We start from the raw sequence: 27,127 nt of genomic DNA, 5'->3' as shown, positions 1-27,127 counted from the left end.
GGCCGTTCCTCAGAAGGTTAAACACAGAGTGACCGTATGACCCAGCAATTCCGCTGCCAGGCGTGCACCCCAGAGAAATGAAAACGTGTGTCCACACAAAAACTGGTACAGGAATGTGCATGGCAGCACTATTCTGAACAGCCACAAAGTGGAGACCCAAATGGCCATCAACCAATGAACAGAAAAGACAAAATTTGTCTATTTCCACACAATAGAATATAATTTGGCAAAAAAGGAATGAAGTGGGCACCTGGGTGGCTCGGTCGGTTAAGCATCTGCCTTCGGCTCAGGTCATGGTCTCAGGATCCTGGGATCGAGCCCTGTGTCGGGCTCCCTGCTCAGTGGGGAGCTGCTTCTCCCTCTCCCTCTGCCCCCACCGCCCTGCTCGTGCTCTCTCTCTCTCTCTCTCTCTCAAATAAATGAATAACATCTTTTTTAAAAAAAGAGAATGAAGTACTAATAGATACTATAAAATGGGGGAATCTTGAAAACATTAGGCTAAGTGAAAGAATGGCCAAACACGAAAGACCATACAGGGTACCATTCCATTTCTCCAGAATGGCTAGAATAGGCAAATCCATAGACAGGAAGCAGATCGATGGTTGTCAGGGCTCTAGGGGAAAAGGAAACTGGGAAGTGATTGCTAATTGGTACAGGGCTTCCTTTTGGAGTAATGAGAATGTTCTGGAATTAGATGGTGGTGATGGTTGCCTAACCTTGTGAATATACTTAAAAAAAAAATCACAAGTGTACAAAACCCAATTCTTAGAACACTTAGAGTATGGTCTGCCAGAGCTGAGCTCAGCTCCTATAGGTAGCCCTCACTGTTAAGAGCACGAGGCTGGTGATAAACTAGTTTTGCAACTGAGGAAAGGACAGTCCAGATAGAATCCGTGACTTGCCCAACATCGCCCAACTTTAGGAAATAAACCAATCCAAATCTGTCTCAACCCACCATCCGGTGTCTTCCTCCCCTACTGCATAAGGCTGCAGCCTTATTTAGACCGTTCCCAGCCACGTGACCCCCGGGAACCTCTCGTTCCTGATCTGTAGGAGTGGAGATCTCAGCCCTCCACCCTTCCGGAGCCTCAACTACATTACAAGCTCACAGACCAAGTTCTTGTTTCCAGATCGGTGGTTGGGTCCTCAACCCGTGGCCGTTCAAGTCTGCCAGATGTTTGACTGTAACGGCATGTTTTACTTCCCTGTGTGTGGGATCAAGGAACCTTCCACAAGACCCGATGGAGGGAAGTTTCCTGAGGTAAAGAGGGATGGAGAGGCTGAGCAGTGGAGAAGGGTACCTAGTCCCAAAGGAATCCACAGAACTCTCTAGAAGGCCCCACTTCTCTGCCCGGCTCCCCTATCCTCCCCGGCCCGCCCGAGCCCATCACCAGCTACTTTCTGCGGTAGCCTCTTGACTCCACCCTTCCCCGCTGGAGACGGAAGAGCCAGGCAGCACCACCCACTTCTCACGGAGATGCCTGCGACTCTTGGTTCTTTGTAAACGAACTGATCTCACATCACAGAGCCAATCACACACTGTGGTCCAGCTAATTTCCTCAGGTCTGGTCGGGGGGCCGGTGGGGAAGCCGTAAGCTCCAGGAGCCTATCACACCCTGCTTCCATCTATTTATTTGGGGCCAGGACTCCAAAAAGAAGTATTTCTCATTCTTCTCATGCCCCATACTGCCTTCTTCCCCTGGATGTCAGATCTTTCCAAATAATTTCAAAGCCAAATGGCCAACAGCCCGCACACGCTTCTAATCTACGTGGTCTCCTAGAAAGCCATCAACTGCCCCTTCAGTCTCAAAAGCATAAAATGCGCCCCAGTGATCTCCCCCGAGCAGCAGCGCATGGACGTGGAGCCTGGCTTCAAACGCACCCGCAGCACCAGCAAGCCCTCCCACCAGGGAAAATGCCCAGCGGGCTGCAGAATCCGCATCCTGCACGCAGGTGATTAAAAGCGGCTTCCAATTATTTTCTCAAGTCACATTATCTCGAGTGGGATTCTAACTCTGCTCTACCGATAATAAACGGTGGGTAGCGTGGGAGGTTGGCAAACACTGAACCCCCAGGACAGTGCGCCACCCTCCAAACGGCTGGCCAGACCCTCGTCCCACGACTAATGGCCTCAAACCCAATGAAGAGCCTCAACACGGCACTAGTTAAGCATACGGTTCTGAGAGCCCGGCTGAAGTTTGGACAAACTCAGGCTACTTCTGTCTCCGTTTTCCGATACGGAGGCTGTGGCAAACAGATAAAAGGGGACCTTGAATCATAAATTCACATTGTTAGCAGGCAAACACCATTTCCCTCTTCAGCTCCTTGGTGGCCTGGAAATAGGTCAAATTATTTTAAAATGTGTTCAAGCTTTCTTTCTGAAATGAGGCCAGTTCTACCCTCTGCAGGTCATGAAGCAGCCAGCCTGACCAGGCTGCAAGGTCCCTCCCTAGTCTCCCGATCGCCTGAACCTCTCCTCTCACAGCAGCTGCCATCCTCCACACACCTGCCCGTCGGCAAGGCTTCGTCCACGCCATCCCCATTTCCTTTTCTAGAAGTTAAAGCCCGGAAAGACACAACGGTATCTTCAGGGGCCCCAGGAAGCAACAGAGCCCGAGCTTAACCCAACCTCCCCTGATTTTCCACCGGATCCACCTGTCCCAGGTCCCGCTGGTCCTGGCCAATCCCGGCGGCAAGTCACCGGTTTGTAGCCAACAACCAACCTTCCCAGCTCCGCCTTTCAGGCGATCATACCGAACAGCACCGAGTCAACACCTCCAAGCACAGGAAACCATTTGGTGAGACACGAGTCTTAAAAAAATAAGCTCCGTGACATTTATTTTGTCTTGTTAACATTAATATCTGTAGAAACATTTTTATTGTCAGTATAAAAATTAACAGGTTTTATTAAATACTTTCTCCAATTTCGTAACAAGTAGAATCAGTGTAATCTGCATTCATGTTGCATGGCTACGGCCAAGTGAGTAAGTATTGCCAAAGCAAAACACGATACTTTCCTACAGAACGCAGGACGTGGCAACATTGTGTCTGACGTGGGTATGAGGCCCCGCCTTTTGGTGAGGTCCTGCCAGAATTAGACAGAAGCAATCCCTTAAAAAGATGGAAGTGTCTCCACAAACCATCAGCAGAACAACTCAGTGTTTCAATTTCTACCATGAGACGTGAAGATTCTAAAAGGCGTCTCTACCACCAATGAATCTGGAAGCCATTATCAAAATCCACTGAAGAGAATACAGGCTAATCTGATTAACGTGCAACTCAGGGCAGAAGGCCAGCTGCCGGAGAGGAGTGCAGTCTGCTATCATCTCAACTAAGGGTCCATCCTCGAGGAATGGATTAAGGCATCTTTTTAAGAGAACGCTGGTACCATTTGTCTTGGGAAGTCCAGTTCAATGTTCCATGGGCCCAGTGACAGAGCTGCACAGCAAAACAAAATACTCTCTCATGAACGGGTTTGTTTCCTATTGGCATTTTGATGGTGTAAGAACAATCATTTGACAGCAGAGTTTAAACAAATAAATCAAAACTTCATTTTCCCCAAATTAGTCATATTCTGTAAATATTTTCTCTTTTCAAAGACTCTGATAACTAGTTAAGTCCGAGCAGTAGATTAACTAGTCCGATGTGCTGCCTGCAATAGAAATGCCGCTTAAATTACAAAACAAAAACAAAAACAAAAAAAAAAAACCCCACAAAACTATAAATGATTAATTGTTTTGTATATTACCAATTCGTTAATAAATTAATGTTATACCATTTTCCCTGAAAGCAAGAGTAATCTTCCACCTCTGCTCGGTGAAAATTAAGAAATTCTGTGTAAGAACAGCATTTAGCAAATAGCTATTAAAAAAAGAGAGACCAATTTTCTAGGTGCATTGGGACATCCATTTAAAATCAATACAAAAAATAATTCCTTGTAAATATATAATATATATTTATACATAATTTGAATATATTTACATACACCCAGCACCTATGTACTGCAATTGTGCTCTGTAGTGTGTGCTGACATATATTTTCTCCAATTATTACAAAATTCACAAGGAAGGCAGAACGTAAGTCTGCCCTGAGTCCAGCCGGTCCGCAGCCAGTACCCACAGCGGGTCACGGGCGCGTGGTGGCCCACGGCACTCCATGGTCCGCCCCAGAAACATTCTTCTTCTCCTGGTGAAGATTACAAGTTTCCAACTGTATAAATTCTTTACACGTGTGCCGATTACTTTTCCAATTATTTACTCCTCTGATCCATATATACAAGCAGAGCCCACAAGCTCCTGGAGGTGTGGCCTCCCTGCTCAGTGTGGCTAGGTTCCTGGTGCCGTCCTGTGTGGGGACAGAAGGACAAGCTCATTCATGTTTTAACACTGCCGTTCACATGTGGATACTGAGGAAGGCAGGGTTCGTAAGGCATGGGGTCCGGAGAGAAAACAGAATCGTCTCCTGAAGAACAAGAACTCCTTGTGTCAGGATAACTAGGTGAATACTGTTCGAGAGGCTGACTGAGGTCCAAGTATTCCTGAAAGAAGGGAAGAGAGACGTTTTATTTCATCTCGGGTCAGGATAACAAGGTGAATACGGTTCGAGAGGTTGACTGAGGTCCAAGTATTCCTGAAAGAAGGGAAGAGAAGACTTTTATTTCAAATGCACGTTCTCGAGGCGCTCTACTGGAGTTGAGACAGGACGGGGCACCCCTTGACGACTCAGAGACCCAGCACCCCCCCACCCTAAGCTCTCCGCAAAGACCTCCTCGAGACCCCGCTTTTATTGACCCTAGGCTGCCCTTAACTCTTCAATCCATCATGAATAAACGAGAGGCAAGGAGGGAATGGGAAAATGCCGAGCACTCCAGTCCACTCGCACAGACCCAAGCAAGCGGCTTGCTACGGCCTCCTCGAGAGAGAGAGCACACGGTTCAAACCCGAGCCCCCGCACAATGAAAAAACAGAAACAAAAACTATAAGGTGTTATGGATTCCGGGGACCCCTTTAAATAGTTGAGACCATGAATATTTATTTTACGAATTACATTTTACTATTGCAGTTTCTAGGATAATTTAGGGGGAATCTGTCTCCATTCAGCGGGTAATTTCACAGATGTAATTCATTACTCTCAGAAGCTCTCCGAGTTGAAAATGTAAACAGGTTTAGAAAAGGCTCGGATGTACTCGTGTATGTTAAATCCATAATGGACTGTTAAAGAAAAGTTTGAAATTCAAAAAGGGGCTCTTCTGTTCCCTACAGCCTCTGCTGGGGTCGCTGCGGAAGAGAGCCGACTGGAGGACCCAGGATAACATTTCCTCCAACTTAGGGCAAGATGAGAGCCCACTGCCTGGTCTTGTATGGCCCCTGAGTTAAAACATGCTGTGAAACATGAACTAAAATGTTCTTTAACATTTTTCAAGGGGTGGGGTGGGATGGGGAATCAAAAGAATAATATCTCGTAGCATTAAAATTAGCATAAAAGGACATAAAATTCATATAAAATTGAAATGCTAGGGTCCATCAAGTTTTACCCAGGGCACAGACACACTCATTGACATATCGTCCACAACTGCTTCCTCGCCTTGATGGCAGAACTGAACAGTCTGGCTCACAAAAATAAAGGATGTTTACTATCTGACCCTTTACCAAAGAGATTCACAGACGCTCTGAAACTATGGAAAGATTTCTAAACTGAGGAACTTCTGGGTCTCGCTGCCACCACCAGGCTCACACACTGGGGTGGTTCTGCTCCCACACCCTGAGGCCAGTGACATTCCAGGATGTGTGGTTTTGCTGAGAGGGGAGGCAAAAAGTGCAGACCACAGCACAACCAGCCCCAGTGTTATCAGAAAAGAGCCCGCAGAATGTTGGCAACCCTACATGTTAAAAGACCCCCCCCAAAAAAAAATTAAAAAAAAAAAAAAAAAAAAACCACTATAATTCATCACCAGCGTTGGCAAGGGAAAGAGTCCCCATCCGAGAACGGGGGGATGTGTCAGTTCCAACAACATCAGCATTAACCGCACAACTGGAAACAAACACGCCCACCACATCAAAAGAGAACTTTTTGCTTACAATGATAAAAATGAAATTTTGTCCTAAATGGAACCATTTTTCTCAAGCATATGGTAATGATTTTCAGAAGGAAAGAAACTTCGATTTTTATATCCGTTAGACAATATGGCATTCTGTTTTTTTATGTTAGGATGCTAGATGTAAATTTCAGTATGAATGGGCCCACTTTAAATATAAATACATAAATAAAGAGCATTGAGCATGGACTTAGGACCATTAAAATGGAACATTAGTGCTTTCCTAGTTTCTAAATGCAGCCATAAATGTTCAGATCTGATAGGGGAAGAAGAGGGGTATCGGTGGATTCCAAGTCTAGGGTTAAAGGAACTCACACGAGAAACAACAATTTTGGCAGGAGAAGAAAGTTGCTTTCTTTCCCCTTGAACTGTTCCTTTCAACTTCGGAAGGTCAGCTGTACTCATTTAAACGCAATCTCTCCTTTTACCAGCTAGAGGCAGACGCACAAGATAATGTTGCTGGCTTAAGGCTTCATATCACAACATTTGACTATTTTTTTAAATCATTCTAAAGCTATTACATGTATTTAAAAATACATTAAATGTATAATTTTTATTCCAGCAATTTTAACCTCTTTTTGTTGTTGTTAAGATAACTGGGTTTGGGGGAGTTTTTTTGTTTTTTTCCTCTTTGAAGGAAGACTGCTCGCTGCACACTCATTAAAAAACTCAAAATCGTTCATTAACAATTTTCATGGGATTTTTCCGACCTTGATGCGTTTATCGTCTTCCCTGCTCAGATCACACACACTCTACAACCACAGAGACCACTCTATCTGCGCGCTGCAGCAAGCACTACCGTGAGTAAACTCAGAGTGAGGGACAGAAGAGCGTTTCTTTCATTGGTACAGATTATAAATATTTTATAGAAAATATTTTAACAAAAGGTGTTAAGTTTTCACTTAAAAATCACAAGTCCCGAGGTGCCTGGGTGGGTCAGTCAGTTAACCTTCTGACTCGATTCTGACTCAGGACGTGATCTCAGGGTGGTGAGATCGAACCCCACGTCAGGCTCTGGGCTCAACAGGGAGTCTGCTGGGGATTCTCTCTCTCCCTCTCCCTCTGCCCTTTCTCGCTGCTGGCGCTCTCGCTCTTTCTATCTCAAATAAATAAATCTTTAAAAAAAAAAATCACAAATCCCTCATTACATGAAACTGTGTGTACATTCACATACACGTAGATGGAGACCACATGCCACGTGCCATTACCAGACAGGATCATGGCGGACAGGGTCATGGTGGACTGCGCCATTACCAGACAGGATCATGACGGACAGGGTCATGGCGGACTGCGCCATTACCAGACAGGATCATGGCGGACAGGGTCATGGCGGACTGCGCCATTACCAGACAGGATCATGGCGGACAGGGTCATGGCGGACTGCGCCATTACCAGACAGGATCATGGCGGACAGGGTCATGGCGGACTGCGCCATTACCAGACAGGATCATGGCGGACAGGGTCATGGCGGACTGCGCCATTACCAGACAGGATCATGGCGGACTGCGCCATTACCAGACAGGATCATGGCGGACAGGGTCATGGCGGACTGCGCCATTACCAGACAGGATCATGGCGGACAGGGTCATGGCGGACTGCGCCATTACCAGACAGGATCATGGCGGACAGGGTCATGGCGGACTGCGCCATTACCAGACAGGATCATGGCGGACAGGGTCATGGCAGACTGCGCTAGAATGGCAGAACTTCACTGCTTCCAATGGAGCCCACCAGTAACGGAACGTCAGCGGCTCCTACATTAATGACTAGGGCACAGAATCCACCCAGCACAGAAACCCAAGCCCCTCACGCACAAACCCAAATGCTGCTGTTGACCATTTCTTCCGCCTCCACACTGTCCAGCGCACCACAGCCTGGACCCACCACCCAAAGGCCACAGAGAGGGGCAGCCTCAAGTCGGGCCCTTGGTCTGGTTTCATGAGTCAGAACTCTCAAAATGCAGTTCTGAGAAAAATCAGGAACACATATTTTAACTGCCTGACCCTAATCTCTACCCCAGACTCTGACAGGGGAGGTTGCATTGAAAAAGCCACACCGGCCTCCCAAGAAAGGACCACAGGGTTCTGGAAGGTTCTTACCTCATTGGTTGTGAGAGTGAGAATCCGATCCAAGTCTTCTACCAGCTGTTTGAATGTCGGCCTCTGGGAGGGCACCGCATGCCAACAGTCCCTCATCATCATATATCTGGGGAAACGGATTTCCTGGTGAATTAATTTTGTAAGTACTAGGGGCATGGCTATCAGTGTTAACAGGTCCTAGGGAGATACGTCCTAAATTATGAGAATGTATCAGAACTTCCCGAATTAGAAGGCAGTTATTTGCTTTCCCTCAAAATTCACTGCTTGGTTCCTCTGACAGGCACTTTGAGCTACAAGACGGCACTTTACCCCAATGTTTCAGGATAGTGTCTACGCCATCAGAAAGACTTTTTTCTACGTTTCTGCTGCTGACTGTGCGTTTCCGTGACGGTGACACAGCACAGCGGTATCACACCTTTCTCGCATTTTCAGACGCTGCGGGAAAAGCCTTCTTAGAGCAACCAGGTCTCCAGCCTCCCCCCAGCACACCCCGCCCTCCCACCCCCTGCTCTTGCTCCAGACCGCAGCAGCTACACATTCTTCTGACACTTTGGGTTTTATTTTAATGATTGCAGAGGACAAAGGTTCCTCAGTTTAAAAAAAAAATGAAGTCTGAAAACCACAACTTTAAGGTAAGGTTTTTATGAATTAATCTGCCATCCCTGGGCTGCACATTAACTTCCTGACTAACTCTTGGATAGGCCTAGGGTCCCAGGCCTTATCTTGATTATGGGTTTCGACAGACCCTCTATATTAGAAAAAGCAATAGGAATGACAGGCAGCACAATAAATACCTTTATATAATATACTATAAAATGTGGCCATTCATCAGATGTCCACTGTACAGGGAAAAGCACTCATGGGATTACGGATATAAAATCCCCATGAAACGATACACAATAGACCACAGTCTCCGGGACAATCACTCTTCTTAGTTAATCCTGGAGGGGGGGTTGGGAAGAGAGACTCTTTTTCAAAGCACTGATTCTACTGCACAAGACGCATGTCACAAACACACATAATCCCACTTGAAGTGTGGGGTAGGTTTTTCTCGAGCCAGCTCACGGTTTTATAGTCAGATCTGGGACCCTAAGGATGGCACCTGGACACATTCTTTAATTGTCTGTGCTCCACTATGGCTAAAATAGAGGTAACTAGACACCAGTTTGCTCTGAAGAAATGGGGTCAATGTCAATCTATTAAGAGCAATTTTCAGTGTCACCCATGCCCACTGGCTGTGCTGGGGGCAGGCACAAGCCGTGAGGAAAGGCCGTGCTGGCTCTTTAATCCCACGCTCCGTGGGGGCAGGTCCATGGCTTTCTAACTTGTGTATGAGCAAAGGCCAGATCTATTTCCCTGTCCCTCTGAGGAGAGAAAATAGCAAAGCACAGCACGGTAGCCCAGGAAGATCACTGCGGCTCACTCTCTAAGTCAGAAGCCCTCGGCTGGGAAGCCCAATGCCCTGACTTAAAGCTCCCTCCATACACCTCAGAATGGTGTTCTCGCTTTTGGACAGTTGTGGCCGTCAGTGTGGCCATCCACCCCAGCCCTGGGATTGAGCCCAGAAAGCTTCAGCAGTAAGCCTTCTTAGGGCCTGTACGAAAAGCCAGGGGCCCTGGGAAAGCCGAAGTCAGTCAGGAGAAGAGTTAAAGGCACGGCGGGTCCGCTCGGTATCGGGGGGACAACGGTCCTTACAGCTCATTGGTGCAGTTGGCCGGCTTATCCATCCTGTGTCCTTCCTTAAGCAGCTTAAAAAGTTCCTCCACCGGAATCCCTGGGTAGGGGGAGCCCCCTAACGTGAAGATCTCCCACATTAACACCCCGAAGGACCAACTGCAAGGAAGAGAGAAAACAGTGTTACTAAACCCACCTGAATCCCAAAACCCCAAATGTGCCCAGTGAATAAAGTAAACACCCACTCACTTCTCAAGTTCAAAGACCAGCGGCCTGAACCGTCCTGCAGTTCATCCCAAGGCCCCTCCCTGCCCCAAAGGAGCACTCTCCCCAAACGAGGACGAAGTGAGGGATGTTCCCGTGGAATTTTCCATCAACAGACAACAGAGCAGGGGTGGGAAACCATCCCTCTCTTTTTTGTTTTGGTGGAGATTTGGGGTGGTTGATTTTTCATTCTGACCCTCTCAAATGAAGTTACTGGTCCTGAAATGCAGTGTCAGCCCTGCGAGGAGCTCAGCTCCTAACTGCAAACCTCTCCGGGCTTCCGTCCAGCTCGTCCACCGGCCTCTGGGCCTCACCCCCGGGGCTGTGACCCACCAGGATGGGCTGTTGACCGAATAAGGCCAGCAAGCCAATCCTGCCAGGTAAACAGCTGCCCGGCGTGGCCCGTTGGAGCATCTGAGAGCACAAACGGTTCATGACTCGCTAAGGTCATGAAGAGAGTGGGCATCAGGCTGGGATGAGGATGAAGGAATCCTGTGCCCCAGATGAGTTTCCTACAACAGAAACTGAAAACGTCTTGAGGGCACCGTGGGTACCTGACCTCGTGGAGACCCACAGCGGGACTTTCTGAGCCTCGTTCAGGATACTCAGAATTCCTGCGATAACCGAGCCAAGACTCCCGCATTTACCCCATGTCACTGTGGCTCTGGACACACACCCTTCCTGCCTCTCTCCAGCTTTGGGGTGAGAAGTGAAACTCTCCCCGGTTTTGTGTCGAGCAAAAGCGGCAGCACGATGCAGGCGGCTGACGCACTACAGAAACAGGCCCCGTCACGCCTTCCCTCTAGGACCGCTAAAGGGGGGCAGCCGCGACAGAATGGACTCCAGGCCTACCCCAAGGGGGCCTCCTGTTCACGTAAATAAAAACAACTCCACCGATTTTTTTTTTTAACTTTTTATTTTGGACTAATTATAGACTCACAGGAACTTGGAGAAACACGGTACTGAGATGCTCTGTACCTTCCGCCCCGCTTCCCACCAGGGTAACTTCTTCCAACCTAATTTCCAAACCTCAAATTCTAAAATCTCAGTTGCAGCCTGGCCCTGACGGTATTTTTCAGTGTATCCTACTGGAAATTGTTCTAGAATTTGCACGCTATTTCTCTAATGTCACCAAGGGTGCCAGGACGAGATCGGATTTTTTCAAAGGATAAGCAGAACAAGGGGGCCCCGTGGAAATCACCTGAGCAGACTCGGCCCCGCTCAGCTTCTCCCTGCAAGGACAAACCTAGGATGGGGGGGGAGGGGGGAGTAGGAAAAGCTTCAAAATTCCTTGTTTCAGGGAGCAGAGAACATGCCAACGGCCTGGCAAATGAGAGAGTAGCTTTGCAGTCGTAGATCCGTAAGTGGGGGGGGAGGGGGGCACTTCGTCCCTGGCAGGAGGAGGTTCGAGGTTACGCCTCCCGTGCACTTTGAAGCTGGGCAGATAAGTAACAGCGCATTGGTTACCAGCCTACCATAAAATCCGTCCTTTCTAAGGCCGGCTCCTGCACCTTCCAGAAACGTGTGAAATACAGCAGGCACCAAAGCCTGAAGAAAGGTGCATACAGTAGTATTTTTGCAGCTCAACCCGAGGGAGAAGCCAGAGAGAAGGGAGTTACTTACACGTCACTCTGATGGGTGTACACCCGGTCAAAAAGGGCTTCTGGGGCCATCCACTTGACTGGAAGTCGCCCCTGCAAGTGTGGGGAAGAAAGGTAAAAAAACCACTAGATTAAAACCAGTTTACTTTGGCTGGCTCGACAGGCTGTGCCCTATTGGAGAGCTGAACGAATGATTTTCACCGGTCAGTCGTTAGGGCAGAAGTAAGTTCCAGCAGGGACTACACTTAACTGGGCACGAGGCACATTTGGGCACATGAGGAAAATGCCATTTCTTTGGACTCTCATTATCCTCGATCTCCCTCGCACACAGACGCAGCCTGACCACCTTCCGGGCAAAACTTAACCCAGAAACTCCCCAGCTCTAGTCTTGGCTAGAGAAGTTCTTGACAAAGGGCCTAATGAAGACCCGAGAGGCTGCCGATCATTCTTGCTACAACGCTGTTTCGCATTTACTGAAAGTATCTTAAATACAGCTGAAATTTGCTTCTTGAGAAGTCTGTCCAGAGTATGGCAAAAGAACAGGGATAAAGGGCAGAGGAATGAACGCCTATTATCTTTCTTCTGGAACATTCCGTGCCACCCCCCCGCCTTCCACCACAGCACTGCCATAGACTTACGTTCGTGGTCTTTTTGTAATAGTCTATATTGTTGATATCCCTGGCCAGTCCAAAATCTGCTATTTTCATGACATTGTTTTCTGTGACCAAAACATTTCTGGCTGCTAAATCCCGATGAATACACTGAAATCAAGAAAGAACTCATTTCAAAATGTTTCCAGAATAAAGAGAAAACATACTCACGTCTTATGACACAGACAGAAAATACATCTTAAGTCAAAAATTGGTGTTTTTCTAATTAAAAGTAACTAAAAAACCAAAGGCCCCAATCATTTCAAAGACCAAAGACACACCAAGCAGCCAATTCTCTTTTACCTGCAAATGACCAACAAACACCGGCGTCCTTCCTAGGAGACTCGTACTAGATTATCTTATCTCAACACTTACTCTCCCGCCCTTTACAGCCAGACTTTCGGAAGAGCTGGTTAAACTCCAACACCGTATCTAGTCTTCACCTCCTGGTCCGTCTGCAAACATTCTGTTTCCATCCCTGCCCCTCCCAAAAGTGTATGCGGAACCTCTTGTCAGACCCAAGTGAGCTCGTTCTCAATGTTTCCCTCCGCAGCTCCGGACACTGCTGATTTCATGCTCCTTTTTAAAAAACGGTCCCCACCACCCGCCTTGAGTTCTATCCCATCCCTTGTCTTGGCTCACCCTCTCAATCTAGTTCCTCTCTTCCCCTGTCCCTCAAAATAGGAGAAATGTCCCATTAATTCTGTATATTTCCACGTATCCCTAGGGCTTCTGTTCTTAGATACACACAAAAGATTTGCAAATTCCTCTCTCTCTCTCCTAACCTCTCTCCTGGCACCCTCACTGTCATCTTCCACAGGCTATGGGACATTTCCACTGTGATATCCCTTTGGCACCTCAAGTTCAAGGTCTCTGCTCCCCTAATTCTTACCTCCTTCAGTCTCTCTCTCGGTCCAAGTATACAACAGAATCCTGTGCACACTGCTCTCAAGTTCTGTGCTCAGCAGACTCCCACCTGCCTCGACGATTTGTCCACCCCACTCAGTCACCACCACTAACCACACTTAGCCCAGGACATCACCACTGCCCACCCTCAGCCCCACGGAGAGCCGCACTGCCTGCCTGACCGGTCTCCACGCCTCCAAACTCAGCCCTACTGCACCTGCTATGCTCCTCACAAGTTATGTTTCTCAAAGAACTGACCACGTCCTTTCCCCCGCTTATATCAAGACCAACGCCTGTCTGTCCATGCCTGGGGCCCGTAGGACACCGGCCCACACAAAGGGCCCCACCTAGGTCTGCAAAATACCTGGGGGCGGGGAGGCAGGATGCAGACACGCTCCCTACAGGGCAGCTAATTTATAGTTCTGATGCTCTTCAGACTAGAAAGGTCTAGTCATTATAAACCCCATCTGTCCTTTCTACAAATGATACACTTCTGTGAAGTGTTATACTTCATTATCACAAGGTTTCATCATGACACATGGTCATGAGAATCCCCAATCATCATCCCCTGTTTTTGAAAAAGGCAAGGTCTAAGGAAGCGAACTTCTCTACCAAATGCTTTGCCACAGGCTCCTGGCAAAGGGAACTACTGGATGAAGGAGAGCCTTATCAAGCCCTGTGACAAGGGTGAAATGGGGCTGGTGGCAGTTAGGGACTCCGCGAGCAAGCCACACTCTCTCTGCAGAATAAATGAGCAATTATTTTTTCCTGCCCACTGCCCCACGATTCCTTGTTTTTAGACGCTTCTGTGGCCCCCTGGATGGGCGAGGACCAGGAAAGGGAGAGCAGGAAAACCCCACAAGTAAGAAGGCCTGTGGCCGGCCAAAACGGAAGCAGGAAATGTGAGCGCTCCCAGAAGCTGCCTGGGGATCCAGCCGGGGCGGGAGCCGTGTTCCGAGTTTGGAGGCCTCTTCAAATTGAACTTCCAAGCCCTCGGCCAAACTCTCCCGGCGGCGTGCTCCCTGCCGACATGAGCTCTGTGCATTTGGCAAGCTGTGTGGTCAGAAGAATCTGGATTCCCACACGCTGGGCTCCCACCACACACGAGGGCTCCACTCAAGAGATACCAGGACGGTGACCTCCATCATCATGTTGGCGACAGCCAGGGTCGAGCACCATCCTCCCACATCCCACGACGCTAGCAGACACGAACGCCCACCCTCTGGGCTGGACGGTAAGAGACTTGGAACCACCGTGCAAGAAAAAGAAAATAATTAACATCAAGCCAAATTCCCATCATCTGCAGAAATCGGAGCTGTTTTCCAGGGCAGAGCTGACCATTTACATAACTAGGGCCCTCAGACCATTTGGTATCCATTTCTTAAGTGAGCAGAGATCCACAGGTCACTAAGGGAAGGAAGACTGACATCCCAATGGCCCAGACACCGTGATGGGTGCCTCTGCATGGCTGATCGAATTAAATTCCCATGGCGACCCATGAGATAGGTATGACTGCACCCATTTTACAGATGGGAAAGCTGGCGCCTGCTTTAAATAGCAAAAACAACACCCACTCAGGTTTAACACCGTGGAGTACATTGAACTGGTTTGGGATTTGGTAAAAAGAATAATTAGTGTACTTTGAACTAAAAACAGCAAAGCTTTCATAATTTGTATAAGCTTCAAATACCCCGTATTACCTTGTTGCATTCCGTATACATCCGGTGTTTCTTTCCTTGCCCGCCCCCTAGTTCCCCACAAACACATGCACACACGTGCGTGCACGCGTGCATTTTTAAGTGGCTCAAGGACAGGCCCTGTACGTTCATCTCTATATTCCCAGCACCGCGCACAGAGCCTGACCCAGTAAATGTTTACTAAGCCGAATCTGTTACTGCATTCCATCAGTAATGAGCCAGAGAGCTCGCTCAACAGCATTTTAAGCGGCTCATGGCTGGCGGCTGCGAGGCGGGAGTGTGAGCAGGCCAGAATCTGGCCCTTTCCCTGCTTCTTCATCCTCCACAGTCGGCACTAAGCCCTCCACCTTAAGAAGCAGGCTCTACTCGCAGGGACCATTCTTAAGTTCTTCATCCACCAGGTCTTTACCTGCAGGCGATCTTCTGCAAAGGGCTTCGGAACCCTTCAAGGCCCTAAGGACATACAGCTCTGACCCTTCCAGCCCACTCTGTGTCAGTGAGCAAAGCCCGGGCACAGGGCATCTTATCGGTCCTCCCCGCCATCCAGAGTGAGGCAGGGATTACCTGAGAACAGCGGGGAGGCTGGGGAGCAGAGTGGGTGAGTGGAGAACCGAAGGGCCAGGTCCGGGACCAGCGACTTTTCTCTGTGGACCTAGGAGTCCCCACCTTGGAAAGGAGGACAATGACTAAGGTCCACCTGACTCATAGGTGTCCTGGCACCTCCCAACGGTCCTCAGCATCCTTATCCTAAAATCGCACATACTTCAGACATGTTCTGAGGTTACGGAGGATACTGTACGTAAAACGCTCGTCCTGTGCCTGGCAGATGTTGAGTTCTCAAAAACTAGTATTGATTAATAACGAGAATTGCTTCCTTTCACAAAGTTCCCTCTTCACTATACTGAACAGTTCCAAAGGGGGAAGGATCTCAAGAGTCCTCAGGGCTGGGGAGCAATGGGGTGGTCCACACGGGCTCCATCTGAGCCAGATGCAAGGCACATCCTTCTCTCCCATTCTGCGCAGGACACTCCGCCTTCCTGAAACCCGTCCTGTGGCCTCTGTGACCCACATCCTGCCTTTCCTCCTACCTCTGTGTCCCCCCAGCCTCCACTGCCATCAGGCGCTTTGAGCCAAGCTCCAGAAATCGAGAGCTTTTTCTACTCCTCCTCTTCTCTGCCCCTCGCCCCCCCCCCCACAGATGACCTCCCATGCCTTGGAACTACACTTCCTTTGCTGGCTCCCAAGGTCTGAGCTCTGGCCTGCAGCTTCCTGCCCGGCACCGGCCCTGGAATGGCTCTCATATGTGATCAAAGTGCATCCTGAATCGCGCACCAGAATCTCTTCCCACCACCCTCTCCCTGCACCTCCCACCCCGGAGTCTTCCTCGTCCTGATCGGCTGCACTACCATCCGATCTCTCACGCTGGACACACTAACTATCCCAAGAGCAAAATCTATCCAAAATCAGTCTTCTTCAGCGCCTGTGGGAGCCAGTAAACCCTAGCCCCAAACACCAGCCCCGAGCCTGCAACCCACCAGCTGTGAGCAGCCTAACGGCAAGGGAGCTTTATGGCTCAGACCCGACCCCATTACCCACCCCTCGGTGGCCCGCCACGCGCCGAGAGTGCAATCTGGAGGCCTGGCCCGGCTCCGTGAGGCCCTGAATGAGCTGGGCCTGCCCATCTCCAGCCACGTCTCACATGCTGCTCTCCACACCCCGCGTCCCTCCCTAGAAGCTGCACACAGCTGTCCCCCGGCGGGGGTGCCCACCAGCCACCTTTCCCCCCCGAACCTCCCACTGACCTCCCACAATTTGTTTCCTGCACAGCATGCCTCTCAACCTTTCCCATCTTTATTTTTATTCCCACACTTATTGTTGACCTCTCCTGCTGTCGCCCGAGGTTCCTGTTCCAAGAGGTCCAAGGACTCTGTCCATTGCGGCCACCCACCACGGGAGCCTGACCTAGGGCACGAGGCACCGGAGTCAGGAGTGCTTGGGAATATTCGCTGGAAGGGTTAATAAAATGGCCAAGTCGGCCAGCCCTCCTACCGCTTTTGTATTAATAGCAGAGCCATGCTGCGTCCGAAACACGCTTCCCCGCCTTCCACACAGGGAAGGGTACGGAGTGGCCAGGCCCTGGGGGTCACCGCAGGCAGCCTGCAGGCAGGCCCGCTCCCCAAGGTTTAGTGAGGAACATTTGAAAGCTGCAGCAAAGGCGAAACAGAACAACGGTGGTCCACGGGGGCCGGGATCGCCTGTCCTGCTGGTTCTCTCTCTTCACACACACTTCCCCCCCAACACACATACTTTGTCTGCCTGAACCGCTTAGAAGTGACTGCACGCCCCACACCGCCACACGTGAGCAGATGTCTCCTACCTCAACACAGGACCACTACCACCGCCCCAAGAGTTAACATCGATCCAATCATACGAGCTGACGTAGACCCTAGTCAAGTTTCAGTTGTTCCTAAATGTTCTTTATAAAAGCTGCCGCCTCCCACACTGAACGAGGTCCAGTCCAGGGCCACACGTGTACACCTGGCTGTCCTGTCTCTTAAGCCTCCCTTAATCTGGAACTGTCTCCCCAGTGGTTTTTGTCTCTCGTGACGTGGACATTTTGAAGCGACGTCTTGTCAAATGTCCCACATTCTGGATCTGATCCATTTCCTCACGTCGAAGACTTTTCAGTTGGCGGACTCCCCTGTATTCCTGCACAGGTGACGCCATCACAGGCACAAAAGCTGTTTGTTTCCTAAAATCTATAGGTTAAGAGCCTTTACAGGGAAAAAAAAAATCTGAGAAAGTCTTCAATTCTGGGCTCTCTTGGAAATAAAAAAACAAACAAAAAAGAAAATAAAGAACAAAAAACAGAATGTGTGGGAGCTCTGGCCACCTTCCAACACGGCCACAGAAGCAGGGGCTAAGGTGCAGCCGCCCCCTTCCCAAACCCCCGATGCCCGGTGGTCGGATCCCTCACTCCTGTGACTGGGCAGAGCCATGACCCAGCCCGGGCTCGCCAGTGACAAGGGGTCCACGCCCACAAGAGAATCTCACTCCTCTGGGGACTCGGATTGGCATCAAGCTTCACCACAGGTAGGAAGGGACCCCACCTCTGCCCAAGGAGGAAGTCCTGCAAGCCTCCCCCCGAAGTGTGAGCTAAGGGACGGTGTCTCGGGTCATCCAAAATGCCCCAGAGGACATTGGGGCACCTGTCTAACTGCTTTCAGAATAACTCAGATGTTTAAAGTTCCATTGCAAGTGGCATGCTTGGAATGCAGACGGTTCACCTCAGGGGACCTGGCCAACTTTGAACCAGAGGGTCACCCCGCTAAGTAAGACAAAATAAACCCGGATGACACCAGGACTCGGTGTTACTAAAATATCCCTTCGCTTGATCTTTGTTCGTAGAATATTTAATGGCCTTTCAAGCTTAAAACCATAAACGCAACAACCAAAGTCTATGTCCAAAAACTCAACCCAAAACAAATAAAGCCCAAAAAACTCATCAGAATGAAAGACAGTGCCTCCTAACCTAGCCGTCCTCTACCGGAAGCAGAATCCCAGGGGACGAGACATCTTCTCTGCTCTTCTCTGCAGTATCACTATAGGCTTCTGAGGCCGCTCTGGCTTTTAAAGAGTCCACCAAACCCCGATGTGAATAACGCAATAAATATTTGCCAGGTTGTACAAGACATGCGAGGGCTTGATTCAGCAAACGAGCACGTCCAAACTGCCTGTTTTCCTCACAGACCTTTTTAACTGGAATCCACCCAACTGAGGAGAATGTGAAGGACTCACTTTCTGGGAAGCCAAGTACTCCATGCCTCTCGCCAGCTGGTAGGTGCAGGACACCAAGTCCTTGAAGGTCATCTGCTCCTCGGGAACGCGGTTAATGTCATAGGAGTACTCCATCCCCGGCGGCCTGCGCGCTCGGAGGTATTCGCGGAGGTTGCCTTTCGAGGCATACTCCACGATGACGTAGAGAGGCCCTGTGGATGGAGAGGGCAAGCTCGCTCAGACGACGCACCCAGATCCAACCCTGGGAAGCTCAGCCCAGGTTTGTTTCTTATAACCCACTACTTTTTTTTTTTAATTCATTGAAACATACAGCAAAATAGAACACCTGCATTCTCATCTCCCCCAGAATGATCATCGACACTTGGGTCAAGATAGCCTCCAAAGTCTTCAAGGAATAGACAGAGATAGAGTCAGTGTCCTTCCCCTGTCACTCCCATGCTCCCCTGTGCCCTCCTGCGGAGCAATGGTTATCATAAATTTGCCTTTTCCGGTCCATTTTAACCATTTTACATACACATATGTATCAATAAATGTTATTTTAATCACATCTATGAGTAATAAAGCTACAGCTTTGCAACATTTTCCCCTACACGTTATCCTCGTGGAACCCAGTCGGGCAGATAAAAATAAATCTAGATCATTCCTTTTAAGAGCTATCGATATTCCATCATACAAACATACCACACTTTATTTACTTATTTCCCTACACTTAGGGGCATTTACGTCGCCTCCGGGTTTGGGCTGTAACAAAGAGTACACAGCGAACATTTCTGCGTGTGCCTCCTTACACACACGTGCAATCCTTTCTCCATGGCGTAGCCCAGAGGTTGGCAAACTACAGCCCGCAGGCCAAATCCTGCCCACTGCCTGTTTTTGTAATTAAATTGCACTGGCACACAGCCAGGCCCATTCATTTCTGTATTGTCTGTGGCTTTCTCGCTACAATGGCAAAATGAGTAGTTGCCACAAAGACCCTAAAGGCCACAAAACCAAAATTATTTACAATCATCCTTCACAGAAAGTCTCCCGACTGCTGGTACAGACCTAAAAGAGAAATGGCTGACGCAAAGATAGGCATCAAGTTTATTATCACCGAACCGATTCCCGAAGTGTTAGTTAGCTCTCCAGTGAGAGAAGTCAGCGCTCTCTCCCCCCCTAAGGAAGATAATGTGTCCCTTCATTCCACTCCCTCCCTCTCCTGCACTATTCCTGGGAGTTCAGCCATCACTGCCCATAGCAAGACACGGCTTCTTCCATCCCCATTTTAAGGGATTTGTCAACCAAAATATGGGGTCTTTTTTCTTTCTAAGATTTTATGTATTTGAGAAAGAGAGAGAGAGAGAGAGAGAGCGCATGAACAGGAGGAGAGGCAGTGGGAGAGGGACCAGCAGACGCCCCACTGAGCAGGGAACCCGATGCAGGGCTCGATCCCAGGACCCCAGGACCATGACCCGAGCCAGAGGCAGACGCTTAACCGACTGAGCCACGCAGATGCCCCCGCATAGGGTCTTATTTTGAGAAGTCCCTCTTAGCACTACAAAACACAATAGGACACTGTCCTTTCTCAACACCCTCCAGGTTATGCCCTAAAAACAGCAGGACTCTAGAAGGCCCTCCCATCCAAAGCCACACAACGCCTACCTTTCCCCAGCCCCCCGGTACGGTCACAAAGTCCCCTTTGTGTTCATGGCCAGGAACATCTTCCTGTGGGGATTTTAAAGGGAACTTTAAACATGCACTTGAGGTGCCCTAGGAGCAAGATCCAAAAGTCCCACCGTTTCTAAAATGATTTTAACATCGAAGCGTAAATTATTTGGATGAAAGCATTTTTTCCTCCTACTCACCATCCTGAGTACAGGCTCCAAGGAGATTTATGATATTTTTGTGTTTTCCAATCATCTTCATCATCTCCATCTCTGACACCAGATCAGAAAGATCCTTCTCGGTGGCATCATCTACAAACATTAGGTAAATTAAAAACCAGTTAGTTTTCTCTAACCCATCGGCGGCTGGTGCTAGTTGTCAACAACTTAGTGGAAACAGCATGAAATTGAATTTTAGAACCAGAAAAGACTTTCCAAATCATCTCCCACATTTTATTGGTAAGGGGGCAAAGGCCCAGACGGGGAACTGCCCTGATCCGTGTCCAATAGCTAATTTGGGGTCAATGGGGTCAAAGGTCAGGATGAGAATACAGGCTTCTGATGCTAAGGCCAATTCTTTTCCAGCAACCCTCACCAGTGTGGGGGGCTTTAACCTTATCGTGAAATAAGTCCATCCTCTGGTCGAGCTATGGGGCCTCAAAAAAACCCTATCGAACTTCAAGGGGCCTGAAAGCAACTGAGGGTACAACAGAAAGGAAGAGGAGGAGGAGAATGGGGCATCTCCAACCACCAGACTCTCTCCAGACTAAATCCTGCTAATCCGAGCCCTCACAGAATTCAGAGACACGTTCGGGGGCACCTCGTAAGTGTTTACAAAAGTGCGTGTGTGCACGTGATTCTGAGCGGGCAAAGGTTCGTGCTTTCAACTGTGGGATTCTCAAAGGGGGGCTGCGATTCCCAACCTAAAAAAAAAATGAAAGTTTTCTAAACCTCTGCTCTCTCATTTCAAGAACAGTTTAGGTCCCACATTCACGGCTCATCGCTTCTGGAAAGTGGCAAGACTCTTCCCATGTGCCTCTCTTTGAGTTAATTCGATACAGAAAATTCTGCATTTACTAAGAAAATGAGATAAGGACATGTATAGGAGCCATGTGGCAAAAAGCTTTTTAACTTCACAAAAGGAAGATCAATGCCATGGCAGCGAGGTAAGACACACACAGCATGGGGAGGGCTGGCAGCGAGCCTCCCACTGGCTATAAAAATCGCCAGGGCCCCACCGGGCTCTGGGGCTAATGTCCTTCTTTACCCTGAAAGGGAAGGCCAGCCTAAGTATATCTAGAGAAATAAACGCCCAGACCTCTAATTCTGAGCTCCAAAAACCAAACAAAAGTTCTGCCAAGAAGCTGGAAGCCTGGGCCTTCCCCACGTTTGCCCCGGGCCGTGGCCAGGGGCTGCTGAGGCTGGCTGTTGTAAGGCACGCAGCCCCCTCCAGCCGCCACACAGGGGGCCGAGGGCACACAGGCAGACCCTGACCACACAGGACAAAAGCCAGAGGGCCACCTCTGTGGGTGGAGCTGAGCTGAGACACGTGGGGCAGCCGAGCACAGGCCTCCCTCGCATCAAATCCCAAGGTGAGGAGTTCAGAACACTCAAGTTTTCCTTAGCAGCCATTCAAATCAGCAGCTTAAAAAAATTCATTTTTTTGGCTACTTCCACCCACTTGGGAAGGGATAGGACGACCTTCGCACGACAGGCCACGAAAGAAAAAGCCTAACTCCAGGAGCAACCACAATGGGTCAGGCACCCGCATCCAAGAACAGGCGTCTCTGCCCGGACAGATGGGAAAAACTCCGTCCTTTCTCAGCTCCCTGTAACAGGATTCAGAACAGAACCACTCCCTAGAACTCCTCTCCTAAAAGAACAGTGCAGAGGAGGAAGGTGACGATTGAGCTATAAGCTCCTCGGACACGAGCATGAAGCAGGGCTGGACAGTCATCCCACGAACGCCATGCGACATTCACATCCCAGGGTTAACTGTTCCCATGTTCCAGAAGGTTCCGCCCGGCAACCGATCCTGCTCCTTCCCTTTTAGTTTTCTAAGGGCTTCTCCCAGACCAGTGTCAATTCTGCTTTGTTCCTCTTACAAAAGAGAAGGTGTGTCCTCCTCTCCCCACGACTCCTCCCTCCCTCCCAAAGGCCAACCTTCCTTTATTTGTAAATTAAGGTTTGCGTCCCAAATTCAGCATACCAAGACTCACCTAAATTAACCAGGTACACGTGAGTTGATATTTTGAAGCACATACAAATATAGAGGGAATAAAAAAAAAAACAGTCACCAACGAGGAGCTGACGAATCATCTGGGAGGCTACCACTTTCTAACAAAACTGGCTTTTCTTTCTTGTAAGTGCACACAGCACAAGATAAATCGTCTGTCCAGGACGCTGATTTATACTGAAAACTTCTCAACCCCTAGGTCAACTATGTGCTCTCTGACCCCCTGCCATGATAGAGTTCACATGCCACAAAAGGAACATTCTTGATAAGACGTCCCCCCCCTTCCCACCCCCACCCGGCCCGGCCCCCTCCCCACGCACCTTTCAACATCTTCACCGCCACAGTGACTGCTTCCTTGGGCTTCTCTTTGTCGATTCCCACCGCCTCAGCCATGACCACTTGCCCAAAGCAACCTTCCCCCAGAGGTTTGCCCAGCGTCAGCCTAAATGTGTAAATAGGGGATTAGTGCACAGCATCTGGTGAAGGGGAAATTCCAGAACTAAATATAAAAATCTTTCAGCGGCTTGCAAAAGCATGGGGCATTTATCATATGGAACTAATGAGACCCGGGGTATACACGCGCTCGAGTATTTTCTTAGTGACGTTGTAGAGAATGCCAATTACAGGCGGGACAGCTATTAAATTTCACATTTGTGTTCACGATTTATTTTCTTTGTGGAAGGCACCCTTGCTAGTGAGGTGGTCAGCTTTCCTAAGTGCTAACCATGAGGAGCTTTTCATCTCCAGCCAGTTGAATATTCGTAATTTAGAATGTCTCAAAGAAAAAAACGTTAAAGCTGTTCTTATTTCTTGGTCTCTGTGAAGCGATGTCTTTAAAATCACTATTATTCAAATACCAGTGGATTTTACGGTCACATTCCTGGCCAAGTTACATGATATGAATCTTAAACACATTTTAAGGAATCTCTAATTTTTCCCAAAAGGACAAAGAAAATTCTAGAAATTGAGGGGCATCTTTTTTGACCGAACAGTTTAGAAATCCTTAACTACCCAAAATTAATAATGAAGAAAACCCAGAGTGAACACGATCAACTGTATTTCTAAGCTCAGAAGCTCGGTGCACGTCCTACTAATAGCCATATATTGTCTCTGGAACTTCTGGAAGCCGACAGAATGGAGAAATCTTTGGAATACTCATGAATGTGGTTTTTTTCACTTAAGCACAACACAGCAAAGTATTTCACAGCCCTTAGTAAATATGCCTTATTTACAGTAAGTACACAATGGTTTACAAATGCTAAGCAAAGACTGAGGGCCGTGTACGCTGGGCTGAGGTCATTCCGTTTCTCTCTTGAACTAAAATTAAACTGAGTATCTTGGCAGAAAATAAACATTTGCATTAGAAAAATGGCTAATTTATGTCCTCTTGCCCTGCTACTACAAGCACAACAATCCTTTCTTTGTGCCACCTTTGCCTCCAATCTAATAAACTGCTTCTAAAGAGCCTTCATTCACTGGAAAGTTGCTCCCCCTACGTCTGTGCTCAACTCCGTTCCGAAACGCTCAGCACTCAGATTTTCCGCACTCAGGGTCCCCCCCAGGTGGGAGCTGATGGCTAGGCACACACAGGCTTCCCCTGTGGACTGCAGGGTCCCAGCCGCAAACACTGGGGCCCGAACCTGGGAGCCGTAACTTCTTCACGTGCGATCAGAGCCGCCTAGGTCGGTGCTACACGCAGAGAGAACTGTGCGCGCGAGCCCTCCTACTTGTACCCCCAGAGGAGGGAGCGAGGTGGCTTCGTGAGAAACAACCCTGTCCTCTTTCCACACTCTTCAGGTAAAGGAGCCATTCTTTGTGTTTTTCTCTGCTGCCTCCCAGTTGTTGTTCGATCAACAAGTCTCTCCGCGATGGTACACGAATACTCTGGAAATTACAGCCATTAACTCTCTTGACAGGGCGATCCCTGTGCAGTTCTTTGGGCCTAGCGTATGACGCACATTAGTATCTCCAAACTGGCTCCTGGGAAACAAGACGGGCGTGGAGTGGTGGGACTCGCAATCACGGTGCCCTGTAAGCTACCTCTTTCCCAAGAGAGCTCGTCGGACCCAGGCTCTAGAAAAGCTTATCTTGGTGCCTCCACATTTGTGGATGTGTTTCTTCTACTGTAATTAAACACCTCTCTGGCCTAATCGCAGGGAGATGCTGCCGATGTCAAGACGAACAGGGAGCGGGAGCTGTAGAGAAGCAAGGCAAGAGCTTCTCCAGTTGATGGGATACAGATGAACAGTCCGTCACTTCCACCTCCCGCTACTACCAAGGCTCAGATTCGAGGGACTACAAGCGGTACCCCAGGCGCGAGCTGCTGGCCTTCAAGGACCATCCTACTTTAATTCAGAAGGTGGGTCTGGGCGCTGGTCCTGCCCGGAAGACAGGGGGCTGGGAGCACAGGATCGGACCCACACACTCTCTGCCTGGCACTGCCACGTCGTTGGGGTCTGCGGTTCAGACCTCCCAGCTCAGCACTGCGTGAAGGGAAGCGCAAGACGGGGAAGCTCGTGAGCCAAGAACTGCACTCGGTCCTGGGAGGTCTAGACCATGGTCATCATTTTATAATCATGAAGTTCAGAGAATCAAGGCTGCCCAGCCACCACCTAGCTGAGCCAGGATTCAAATTCCGCCCAGGACAGCCCAAATACATGGACCTGAAGCCAAAGAGAGAGCTGACAGCTCCCCGTAACGCCTTCAACAGAGCCTGGGGGCCGTGCTCTGACTGAACGTCTGATGGGAACACCTCCACAACATCCGAGAAAGAAAATATCATGGACCACGGGAAATTCGATGTCAGGTACCATACTCAAAACTCTACAGCCCCGTATGACATTAACAACCCTTACAAAGAGGGCGCCTGGCTGGCTCAGTCATTAAGCATCTGCCTTCGGCTCAGGGCGTGATCCCAGAGTCCTGGGATCGAGCCCCGCATCGGGCTCCTCTGCTGGGAGCCTGCTTCTCCCTCTCCCACTCCCCCTGCCTGTGTTCCCTCTCTCGCTGGCTGTCTGTCAAATAAATAAATAAAATCTAAAAAAAAAAAAAAAAACCTTAAAAAGAGCAATGCTGACTGAAGATTCCTAAGGCAATTTGTATTTTACACCTAATTTCCCCAAAGAAATGAACTACGGAACAGTCATGTTCTAATAACCAGAAGGTGGAATGTCGTATCTGTTTTACAAATAGGATACAGTCCTACGTTTAGAACATGGGACTGGGTTTGAATCATCTAAAAAGTAAAATAAGTGCTCACAAGGCGACTATCTTGGTTGGGGACCAGCCATGCCAACTTTTAAAAGAACCAGTAAAAGAGAGAGAGAGAAAAATCCATACTTTTCTTTTTTGGGAGTTGGTTATTTAGAAATACAATCTCACGCGCTCCTGTTGACACCATCAGACGTGGCCTTTGCAATTAGGATCAGAAAAAGAACATGTCGACCCAACATCCCCATGTATACCTACGATTCCATTCGGGGATGTGTCCACAGAAGTACTCACTTATCTCTTGGGAACTCCCACTTTGGATCTTCCGGCAATTCATACTCGGAGACCCCTGCCAGCATGGGGGTGTCTGCCGTTGAGGAGAGGCGCGTGGTTATCCTGACCAGCGGGGTGTTGGAGTTCATGGAGGAGCTGGACTCGGCAGAAACCTGGATACAAAATGCAAAGACAGATGTAATCCTGGCTCCACCTGAGAAGGCTGGCGGCCAGCCAGAGCCCAGCCAGATGTTCGAGTCTCAGAAAGGAAGACAAGTGGAAGAGCTGGCCAAAGTCAAGAATTTGGGACCAAAACCACTGGATTCCAGCTCCTCTGTCCTCCCATCTATGCAGTACCAGATTTCACCCACATCCTACATTCCTAAGACCAGGTCTGCAAACATTTGAAGACAGTACCTGCGTTAACATGTAAGTCAGCTTTCTGACATAATTCCTCAAAACACGCACCTGAGGACAGGACAACCACCCCATGGGCTTCATGACTGCCTTTTTGCCTAGGCCTGTCTCAGAGCCCCTCGTGATCAATCTCCCTGCAGAACAGCTCAGATCATGAATCAGTTCTGTATCTATGACACTCCAAGAAAACTTCTTAGAAAATCAGCTCTTCGGTATTTCGTTTGCCTTTGGAATGAAAAGCTGAAATGTCTCAAGGAACTAGCTCTGGGATTCGAATGTGAAGGCATTCCCAGTAGCTCCAAGTGCCCTGAGTCCAGGTAACCTGAGGCCCAGGCACTGGGGCCGTTCTCTGCTTCTCCCCAGTCCTTCTGGGAACTGGCTGATGTCCAGGCCATTCAGTGAAAATCAACGGACTCTGGTCAACTTCACTTTCAGAAACTAGTGGATTGAACACATGGGACGAAGAGTCAAGATGCAAAAAACTACATCCTTGATTCATAATCACATGGGAAAGCTCCTTTCCCCACTTTGGCATGCAAGGGCTTCCCCAGGTTTTCTCATTCCC

The 27,127-nt window shown here is 49.0% G+C and overlaps 1 protein-coding gene across 19 annotated transcripts in view; it reads right to left on the bottom strand.

Annotated features, from left to right (window-relative positions):
• Window positions 1-2,812: 2,812 nt before the first annotated feature.
• FGFR2 (fibroblast growth factor receptor 2) overlaps window positions 2,813-27,127 on the bottom strand; it is a 101,481-nt gene continuing 77,166 nt past the window's right edge. For 9 of the 19 annotated variants that reach the window (XM_026494285.4, XM_026494286.4, XM_026494288.4 and 6 more), the window contains 9 exons: window positions 26,167-26,318; window positions 22,983-23,104; window positions 20,628-20,738; window positions 18,784-18,974; window positions 12,371-12,493; window positions 11,755-11,825; window positions 9,889-10,026; window positions 8,194-8,299; window positions 2,813-4,344 (listed from right to left, as the gene is read on the bottom strand). In XM_026494285.4, coding sequence (XP_026350070.1) covers window positions 4,126-4,344; window positions 8,194-8,299; window positions 9,889-10,026; window positions 11,755-11,825; window positions 12,371-12,493; window positions 18,784-18,974; window positions 20,628-20,738; window positions 22,983-23,104; window positions 26,167-26,318 — 1,233 coding nt within the window. In that variant the 3' untranslated portion in view covers window positions 2,813-4,125. Of the gene's footprint in view, window positions 4,630-8,193; window positions 8,300-9,888; window positions 10,027-11,754; window positions 11,826-12,370; window positions 12,494-18,783; window positions 18,975-20,627; window positions 20,739-22,982; window positions 23,105-26,166; window positions 26,319-27,127 lie in introns of all 19 variants that reach the window. The other 10 variants (XM_026494280.4, XM_026494281.4, XM_026494282.4 and 7 more) reach the window with 2 other exon arrangements.

Source organism: Ursus arctos, unplaced genomic scaffold (genome assembly GCF_023065955.2).
Source record: "Ursus arctos isolate Adak ecotype North America unplaced genomic scaffold, UrsArc2.0 scaffold_7, whole genome shotgun sequence".
Taxonomy (NCBI): Eukaryota; Metazoa; Chordata; class Mammalia; order Carnivora; family Ursidae; genus Ursus; species Ursus arctos.
The sequence above is the reverse complement of the archived record's forward strand: the minus strand, read 5'-3'. Positions and strand labels throughout refer to the sequence as shown.